The sequence below is a fragment of the Pagrus pagrus genome (genome assembly GCF_965226575.1).
Source record: "Pagrus pagrus genome assembly, chromosome: 11".
Classification (NCBI taxonomy): domain Eukaryota; kingdom Metazoa; phylum Chordata; class Actinopteri; order Spariformes; family Sparidae; genus Pagrus; species Pagrus pagrus.
In genome coordinates this window covers 13,888,092-13,898,165 of record NC_140195.1, presented here as the reverse complement: position 1 = coordinate 13,898,165, position 10,074 = coordinate 13,888,092, and the positions used below count along the sequence as shown (strand labels likewise).

General features: G+C 38.3%; 1 protein-coding gene across 1 annotated transcript; it reads right to left on the bottom strand.

Moving 5' to 3' along the window:
- Positions 1–3,204: 3,204 nt before the first annotated feature.
- Positions 3,205–8,829, bottom strand: pnpla1 (patatin-like phospholipase domain containing 1). The gene is made up of 9 exons (XM_084367756.1): positions 8,574–8,829; positions 8,256–8,488; positions 7,243–7,308; positions 6,789–7,001; positions 6,300–6,360; positions 5,944–6,192; positions 5,333–5,450; positions 4,977–5,099; positions 3,205–4,346 (listed from the first exon to the last, which is right to left on the bottom strand). Exons 1-9 carry the CDS (start codon positions 8,779–8,781, stop codon positions 4,148–4,150), a joined length of 1,470 nt encoding a protein of 489 aa, XP_084223882.1. The 5' UTR covers positions 8,782–8,829; the 3' UTR covers positions 3,205–4,147.
- Positions 8,830–10,074: the final 1,245 nt, after the last annotated feature.

Sequence of the window (10,074 nt, the reverse complement as noted above, 5' to 3'; positions counted from 1 at the left end):
AGGTTTAGTGTTAGCAACAAAAGTCCAGCTGAGGCTGATGGGAATGCCATTAGTTTTGCAGGTATTTGTACAGAAACAACAAATTATTAGAGAGTCTAAAAATAATCTAAAATAACTACATTCATTTTGTAACTTCAGTTGCGAACGTGCCTGCTTACGTTTATAACTTCAGCTATATTTACTTCATAAGTAAATTGAAATAACTCACTGTTGACGTTCACTGTCACACTGGACATGGTGAACGGTCTCCTGCTTAAAAGTCCTGTGATTGTTTGACCCAATAATCCATCCCAAACCCCTATGCAGACGTTCAGTTGACCCTTATGGGCTGCAAATTTCATGGCAAACCATTTAAAAGTTGTTTCAGTTCAATATTTCAGTCTGAATCAAAGTGGTGCACCAATCAAATTTAGAGAAATCCCTCTCTATTACTTCCATTTAAACAGCAGAGATAATATATATCTGTACAGTAGTAGTAGTAGTAGTAGTATATAGTATATCTATATAGTGATACACAATTAGCATGTTATTTTAAGAGATATTTAGCGTTTCTTGCAGAAATGTACTGTATGATTATTGTGGCATATCTATAAAGTTTATGTGCGTGTGAGATGAAGAGATAAGATTAAAAAAATGATTCCTATCTGTGTGTTTATGTGTGAGATGAGATTATATAGGATTGTAAGGGTTAAAAGGCATTTGGTGGATGAAAAAATACTAGAGTTACTTACTCGCTATACCACACACACACACACGCACTGTAACACTTAGACATATAAATATATACATATATACAAACATGCACAAACTGAGATAATACCTATGGTAAGGGTTTGTATAATATGAAGCACGGAAAACATCTCTAATATCTGAATCTCAGTGCCATGTGCATGTAGACAAACAGACTTTTGAATATTAAGTAAACTGACTGCATTCACATGGTGCTTTTATTCAAGGTACTTTGTGTACCACCCAGTCACACAGTTTGCACTGGCCAAACCACCAGGGCCAACAGGGGTTAGTTGCTTTGGCATGTGGCCTGTAGCCTGACAGTGAACTACCAACCCTGAGATTAAAAGACAACACGCTCTACAAAACTATTTAATCTGTTCTTACTGTCTTGCTGCCATATCCTTTTTGTTCATTGAAGCGTTTTTCTACCCAGAGGTTATTGTAAACAATCATTAGTATTGGTTCTTTACCAGAGTGAGACATGGTACAGTTAAATATATGTACGGTATGGTATATTTAAAAGAATGCCATTATTTTTCATCTTGAGAAAGTTGCAGTTAGTCATTAATCTAGTATTAAAGTAGTCTAAGTATAAGACTACACAGCGCCAGAAGGGGCGGAGCTCTGCGTCGGTTCATTTATATGTGAGCGTTATGGTGGACACAGTCTCTGCATGTCAGGCTGCAAAGGTCACAGCCTTTTTCATCATGTCAAAAGGTCATCCTCTTTTCTCCACAGTGCTCCACCTCCATCATGAGGCACTGACACTCGGCACAGAATCAGCAAACCTCTCTGTCTGTCCATCCTCTGCTCTCTCATCACAACCAAAAATGATGAAAAACACCCACAAACAAAATGTCCATGTGTGGTCATATAACCTAAATACCCTGTGTTTACCCTGCTGCCAGAGGCGGATTAATGAAAAGGTCATGTACTTTTAGAGGTATCATCACACAAGAGACAGGGAGCAGCTTGGGTTCTAATTTTAGCCATGTCAGTCATTTCCTCAAATCAAATTTTTATGGCCTTTAATACGATAGGAGAGGAGAGACTTTATGATTTTTTAATTAACAGAATCTGCTCTTTTTCTGAGTATCCTGAATTTATGAACCCCTGCATGTTTCCGTTGTACACCACACCATGTCTACTCTGTCTTTACAAAGCCAGCTGGTTGCCGGCTGACTGGCTGGATCAGTGGCTGGTGTAGGACAGCAGCAGATGTGTGTGTTATCCGTATGATCCATCCACACTCATTATATAAGAGGATCTCTCCGCAGGTAACAGGCCATCTGTATGAAAAGGACATGGAGCACAGATATCAAATGATCCGCTCCAGCTCTGTGACAACACATGTTGTGTTTCCGGCAGGAGTGTAAAAGGAGGATTAGCTGATAAAGTGTGTACTGTATCTGGTGTAGCTTAGGGGTTATGAACTACAATGTCCCTGGTCCAAGCTTGAGCTTTGTTGCATTTTTCATGTATATAATCATGTTTAAGAATGTGTTTAATGTATGTTTTTAATGTGGACCCTGGGAAGATTACATGCACTTTAGCTCACAGCTAATGGGGATCCTTATTTTTATTTTCATTTTTATCTTTAAATCTGTTTTGTCTGTAATTAAGGCATGGAAATGCCCCCAAATTACTAGTGAATGTGTTGTGTGTTGTGTTGACAACAGTCAATAGAGGACATAACTTTTTTTTTTGTATCTTTGATTTCAATGTTTCACATGATGAAAGGCTTCTTTGTTCATGGATTTGAAAGAGAAATATAGTTTTTAAAATCTGTTGACATCCAGGCCGGTGTTTGACTGAACGTTCTCCTAGATGTCTTAAATTCTTGGTCAACCCAACTGGACTGTGCTCCACCTTTGTGTTCAAAGCTCCATCTTGTGGGTATTTTATGAAACCGCATCTCAGACGTCCAAGAAGTTTTTGTCAACGTCAACAAGTCGTCAATTGTAAAATAAGTGAGAAATAGGAGCAAGACAGAGAAACTTTAAAATTGTGGACTGTTCAAGGCCCTCCTAGACACTATTAATGTTACTTTGGACCTTTGTCTTAATTTAGAAAAAAACTGCAATACCATCCTCCCAATATCTCAAAATAATATATTTTTGGCCAATCCATATTTATGACAGTCTTCAACACCAAAATATTTCACCCCATCCCTTGAGTGAAAAAAAAAAAAAAAAGATCCAATAATGCCATGGTGTGATATGTAGTTGGTCAGGTGTTTGACTGTACATCCCAATTAAACCAGCATTAGCATAACTCATTATGTTTGTCGACCAAAATGAATTGTTGCAGGCCTGACGGAAGCAGTTTGCCTCAAAATGTAGAGCTGTTTTTAAAAGATTAGGATTTCAGTTATGGCCGTAACTGATTGCTAAAAGTTTATCAAGAGAAACAGAAACTTCAAGAAGCACCATTTATTCATCTGCAGTCTACAGGAGAACAGGATTACAAAAGCACATAAATATCGGTTACAAAATGTGACAGTGGCGCTAAAGAAAAATAATCTATTCCGCTTCTGAAAAGCGTCACAGTGGCAACATTTGTCAGAGTTCCCAGAATTTCCTGTAGTCACTTTGGAAAAGAAATGAGGGTAGTGCTAGAGGTCAATGACGCTTCACATTAATGAACAGTAGTACTGTAGGTAGTAAATGTTTATACTCAAAAGGGACAAAGAATGAAAGAGCGCAGTGTTCAAATGGTACATCACGGGACTTGTTGACACCACTATTGCAGAAATGAAATGAAATTCTTAGAGTAGCCCTGAGGCTACTAAAACTTTGCCAAATGAATGATGCGACTTGATCTTTTACACAAGTCAGCTGCTGACCCGCCATCTAGTTTTCACTGTAAGCTGGAAACCACATTAGCCTTTCGGAGACTCTGTAATGTTGCCTGACAACATTGCATTAGACCGAAATGAGGAATTAAAAAAAATATATTAATTGTACTATTGAACTATATTGAATCAGCAGTTATACCTCTGCTAAGGATGTTTAGGAACAATTGGTTTTAAGAGCACAAAACTTTAATTTCAGCCTCATTCAACCCTATTGCCTACAGTGTCACATGGCATGTATTTACAGTTTTGCCACAAGCATATCTCTTGACCACACAATATCTATACATTCATGCGTACATCAGGAAGAGATTCATTTGACCAGCCCATGCATTTTCACCCATACTAACTTCAGGATAGACTGCTTATCCTCACGGAACGTTTGTCATATAAAAATGTATGACTAGTTTTATATTTTCCCCACACAAAATGACTGCTACAACTGGGCCTGGTTAAAATGATAGAAACACTTTAACCAGCCGACATTAAATAAAGCAATTCTTTAAGTAAACAGCGTTACCATTTCTGTCTGGTGACCTATAAATATAATGACTCTGTTGACTACATACACTGTAATTCTGGTTTCTTGTAATCCTGTGATTTAGTGACAAACCGTCTGCTTTGACTCCGATGTCTGACATCTTTTGAATGGGCAGAAGAGGGAACCTGATGGACAGCTGTAGCATTCCTCTGCCCTTTTGGAGCCTCAAATCGCGCTTGAATTTTCAACCATTCCAACAGAAGCATGAAGGGCATGATCCTAAAACACAGAGATAACCATTAGCCCGCTGGTTGTTCAGCTATAAATAATGGTGAGTTCATAAATTCAGTCAGTAATGGTTGTTCAGAAATTCACAGTTGCAGTGCTCAGAGCATCCTCTGTATGGAAGATATATTGGGTCATAATTAAAGTTAAAAGTCCGTATAGAATTGAAAATTAATAGATACAATTAAAGGATAATTATGCTATTTCACAATGAGGAATAATAAGACTAATTAAACAAAAGGTTAAATTGAAAAAGTACAGTTTAAATATAAAATGTAAATGAAAAAGTCAATTTAAAATGCAAAATTTTAAATGGTACTGCTCAAACTGACAGCATAAATTGTAACGATGGAATTGAAAATGGCAATGGAAATAAGACGGGAAACATCAAATGTACTCAAAATGTGGAACAGAAAAGCTTAAAGTGCTTGTATAGCATGTATAGGTCATGGTAATGTCCTGGTAATGAGTACAATACCCCCACCCCTCACCAAGAAATGGTCATTTCCACCACTTGTATTATGCAAGAACAGAACCCAAAGGTTAGAGGTCAAATAAGTAAACAGTACTTCTGAAAGCATCACACACAGTTTCAGTAATGAATCAATTATTGAGCAGTCTTACCGGTCATTTAGGTTCTTCTTGAGGCTGCAGAATAATATGCTGGAGAAGAAAAATGTAAAGTGTCTCACAGCATGCCATACCCAGAACCCCGACTCTGGCACCTGGCTGAACAGCAGCGTCAATCTGAGAGACAGAGAGGGAAAGTGTTGTGTGTGTGAATGTTTAATTGTTATTTGCTTGTTTGCTGTGAGTCAGATGCAAAGATTTATACCACTTCATCTGTAACTTACATTAAATATTAGTATAATATGGCCTCTTTAACTTGTACAAAAGTTCAGCCCATCATTTGTTGGCTGTAGCCCTTTATTTACCGGTTTGGTCCGTGTCATGTACTGTGTGTTTAGTGAATGTATTACCTGTGCCTAAACTGGAGTACAGTGTAGAAAGACAGGGTGAGAGGCAGGAGCAGGTAGGAGAGGATTTTCACAGGAAGTCCAAACACGCCCAGATAGATCAATCCGGTGTCCAGCAGAGCTGAAACACATACGAATAGGGATGTAACGATATACTGAATTTCATGATATCACGATAAAAAAAAAATGCTGTGATACAGTCATGGGACTGTGTCATCATGTGCTTATTGGTTGTAAAATTCATGGATCCAACAAGGGAAATCAGTATGAATGCATTCTGTATAGTTCTGTTTGAACAGCAGAGATAGCATCATACTGCTCAAGAAGACCCACCCTACCCCTCCTAATTGGTTTGCTTCATTGGTTTCATTCTCAATGCTTCGTACTCAAACTGTTAACTCACACAGACGCTCCAGTGATGTCCGTTTCCAGTTGTGTTTGAGGTGTAGTAACACTAACAGTAACTGTTCTGCTAAATCTGTATTTACATACCCAACATGAGAAACTCGAGACAGATTTTAAGTTCATCTTATTTAATTCAACACTTTCTGTACATCTGAACAGGAAATCAGAGCAGGCGGTTAAATGCTGCATGTTTAATATGTGTGACATACCATTCTTCACCACCTCAAATTGGGGAGGAGGTTCTTCAGTTTGTCGATTTCCAGTTGATTCCTGCTTGGCAGAGCTGCCCTTCTGCACGCTTCTGCAGTCTGTTAAAGTTGTCAGTGTTGCCTTCTCCTTTTCTGCCTTCATCTCTTTCTCTTCCTCAAAGAGAGTCTCGACGCGCGTCCATGTTTTCGTTCGGTCACAGTCAAGTGGCTCACTGGACACAATGTGCATCATCATGTATGGGACAATATCTGCAAACAAGGGGGAGACATGAGGCAGGTTAGATTGAGTCTGTGCGTAAGAAGAAATTACAGTATCTGTAATTCCATGTTTTTATGTAGAGAAACAGCTGACCCACCGTTTGACGCAAGGAATTGAACGGTATCTTTGTAGCCGCTGTCGTAGGCTTGTTCCAGAGTCTAAAGAGAGGATGGACGCACAAACAGAACGTCATTTTATAAAATCTTCCCTTAGAGGATCTATTTCACATATTGCTGGACAAGCGCCTTTAAGTCACACTGATTCATTAAATTTTCAACATTTAGGTTGACTGATATGCTTATTTCTCATTACAGTTTCATATTATTTCACAAAAATTACAAGCTCACCTAATTTTCCTGTACCACATTTCTAAAAATCTTAATTTTAAAGTATCTGTTTTAATCACCTAGGCAGCTACCAATATACTACACCCATTCTGAAAAAAGTTGGGACAATAACCTAAATAAAAACAGAGTACAGAAATTTGCAAACTAACATTTTGTTTTAATTTATGTTTTACACAGTGTCCCAACTTTTTTGGTATCCGGGTTGCATGATAGACAGTGAGACACAACAGGGGTCTGACCTCTAGAGCCATTGGGTAGAGAGCATTTAGGATCCTCAGGCTGTTCGCCACGTTGCCTTTCAGGGTGGTTCCACTCACGACCATGTCCCACATGCAGGGTGTGTCGGCAGGACAGATGTCCATCTCTCCAGAGAACGGAGACACCGTCAAGATGGAACTGCAGGGTACTGGCAGTACTGGCTGCATGCTGCTGAAACCTCCGTCCACATAATGCTGAGAGATAAGATCACATATATATGATATAACAAACCAGTGGTTGAAGTGTGGTAAATACCAGTAACACTGAAAATACTCCACTGCAAGTTAAAGTCCTGCATTCAAAACCTCTCTCAAGTAAAAGTATTGAAGTATTATCAGCAAAATGTACTTTGGATATTTAAAAATAAATATATAATTACTTTTGAGTAAATATTACATTCAACCACTGATACTGATAAGGCCACCGAATACTCACCACTCCTTTAATAGATGGAGGCAGCATACCGCAGTACCCAGGCACAAAGCAGCTACACAGCAAGGCCTAGGGACAACATGGGATTAAAGATGGTAATAATTGGTGACAGGTAAACTAAAACTATTACTGTAGAGGTTTATTTTTCCATGAATTACCACAAAAATAATAATAGTCCATTTCCCAGTAAGCGGTTGGTCAAAAATTAGTAAGAAATTAAATTGCAGCAACTCACTTCAATTAAGTGGCACGCTTAGGGGAAGTGAGATAGAAACTAGTTGGAAACTAAAATGTCATGATCACCAGAAGTTAAGCAGAAACAAAGCCCTCATGAAGACCTTATGGTTAAAACATGTTGGCTCTTTTAATGATTTAGCCATTACAATAAAGGCTTTTTAATATGCCTTTCCTGGTTGTTTGATATTTCCTTTTTTTTTTTTGGCTTTGTCAAGTGTATTGTTTTTTTGTTTGTTTTGTTTCTTGTTTTATTAAGTGATGCAATACAAGACAAGTGAGAGACATGATAGGAAATACCCAAACAAGACATTAAAAAAAGAAAATTGGCAACAGTAAGACAAAACTAGAAAATTTAATGAGCAGGCTAAAACAAAAGGGGGGTTGGTTGAGAGTGTTGAAAAGGCAGTTTTGTGTGTGTGTAACTGGGATGGCTCAAAGGGAAAGTGCAAGAATAATAAAGAGAGGACAGGGAAAAGAAAGGAAAATAAATACATTAAAAATAATTAAACTTATAAACAATTGTTTGATATTGTCTTTTGTGCAATTTTTGGCGTCACAGTGTTAAATAGAGCAACCAGTCATCTTCTCTTCTCTTTTTTTAAGCAGAAACCAGTTGCAAGTTTCCTGGAGAAGTGTTAAATAAAGCTATTAGTTATTTATTAATTTCATTTTCAATACATTTTGAGGTATTATTGTGGGAATTTGAAGGTCAAATCAAAGAAGTTTCTGTACCTGTTTTTCTTAAAAAACAGAAAAAGAAAAAAGAAGTACATACTGACCTGTACTACATCCTCTTTGGACTGGAAGTCTGACATCATAATGAGCTTGCTATCGGTCAGGCGGGTCGTAGCCACAGCAAGACGCCCATTGGCCAGTTGGTGTGCATCGGAAGGAAGATATTTCTGTAAAATCACCTCCAACCAGTTGAAGATATTGATTGAGGGGTTTAATGGTCCAAGTGTAAAAGCCTTCATCTGTTTGACAAAATGTAGCATCTCATCCCGGATAGCAACTGTGAAACAGAAGACAAAGTCAGAAACAGTATAACATGCAATAGAAGTAAATTATGTAAAAAATGAAAAGATAAAGTCACTCACTCGGGCTCATTTCACAGACCACAGCAGCCGCAACAAGTGACCCAGCAGATGCACCCAGGACACAAGGTGCCGTGCGGAGTATCCACGGTGCATAATTGAGGAGGCACTGGGCGACCCCCAACTGGTAGGTGGCCATGAATCCAGATCCAGAGAAGGAGATGCATGGCGGTACTTCTCGATAATGACAACTGGAAACTCCCGGAGACATTTTCACGAGGATTTGAACTCTCAATTTCAAATCTTTTAATTGTAGACGATGAAAATTCAAAAGTCTCCTTCTGTCTTTTAAAAGTAAAGCAAGTTGAAGCCGGCTGAGACGAGTTATCCTGTGAAGACTGGAGGACTGTCTCACAATCGATGTTTTAAACCACCCTCAATTAGCCATACTATATTGGTTATGCCCATGTGATATAGCACACAACATTCTCTCACTCAATGACTTTTTGTCTATCTCTAGTCTTAATAAAATTATTTTGGTTTGCTTGATTTGTGTCAGCTTCCTTGTGATACTATTGAATGAATAAAACGTCCTGGAAGTCTGGCAGTGCTGAATGAAAAGTAAAGACCCCTAAAATTACACATCAACAAACAAAAAGTGTTTTTAGCTCCAAGAGAAATACTTTATTGGTCTGCCACAGTAAAAATGTTCAAATTGACAACAGCACTGTGTCTACAACTGACTTAGTGAGCTAGGTAATAGTAGCATTGAAAATACACTGCAAGTACAATACAAACAAATTGTTACGTTTTGGGGTTATGCAAGAGGAGGACCCGGGTGCAGACACACAGGAACACATACAGGAGGCAGGATAAGGGGAACGAAAAATGGGCTTTATTAAAATAAAGCTAAGAGTACAAAACACAAGAAATCTAAACAAAAACCAATAAAGGATCACAAGGACCAAAAACATGGCGTACAGGAGACAACAGGGAACATCACAGAGGACTGACCAAACCAACTGACAAACACATGAGGGAGAACAAAGACACTAACGAGGGGATCAGGAACAGGTGGAGTGAGGAGGGAAGAGGAACAGGTGAGGAAACGAGTGGAAAAGCACCGGGAGGGAAAAACACACACATAATCACAAAATAAAACAGGAAAAACAAGAAGACATTGAATAATGACAGTGGGCATACTATCAAAATAAAAGAAAACAAGAACAAAACACTGAATCATGACACAAGTCTTGAATCTTGAATCTTTTTAGATTTAACAAAATACTCGGTTGGTTATACTACTGAATGTTTTATTCTTTTGTAGTAGGTTGTTCTGTTGTCTTTTTACTGTTACCTAATCAATGTATAGGGTTCCCTTTCCATCTTACACATAAAATCCAAGGACTTTCCAGGCCCAATTACCTCAAATTTAAGGGCCCAACACAGGATACCCTGATGCACAGATCCAGGTAGATTACTGTTAATACAAATAAGAGACAACTCACATATATGGCTTCAGTACAGGGTGCTGAATCCCTCTTGTGGTGAATAAACAAGAGAA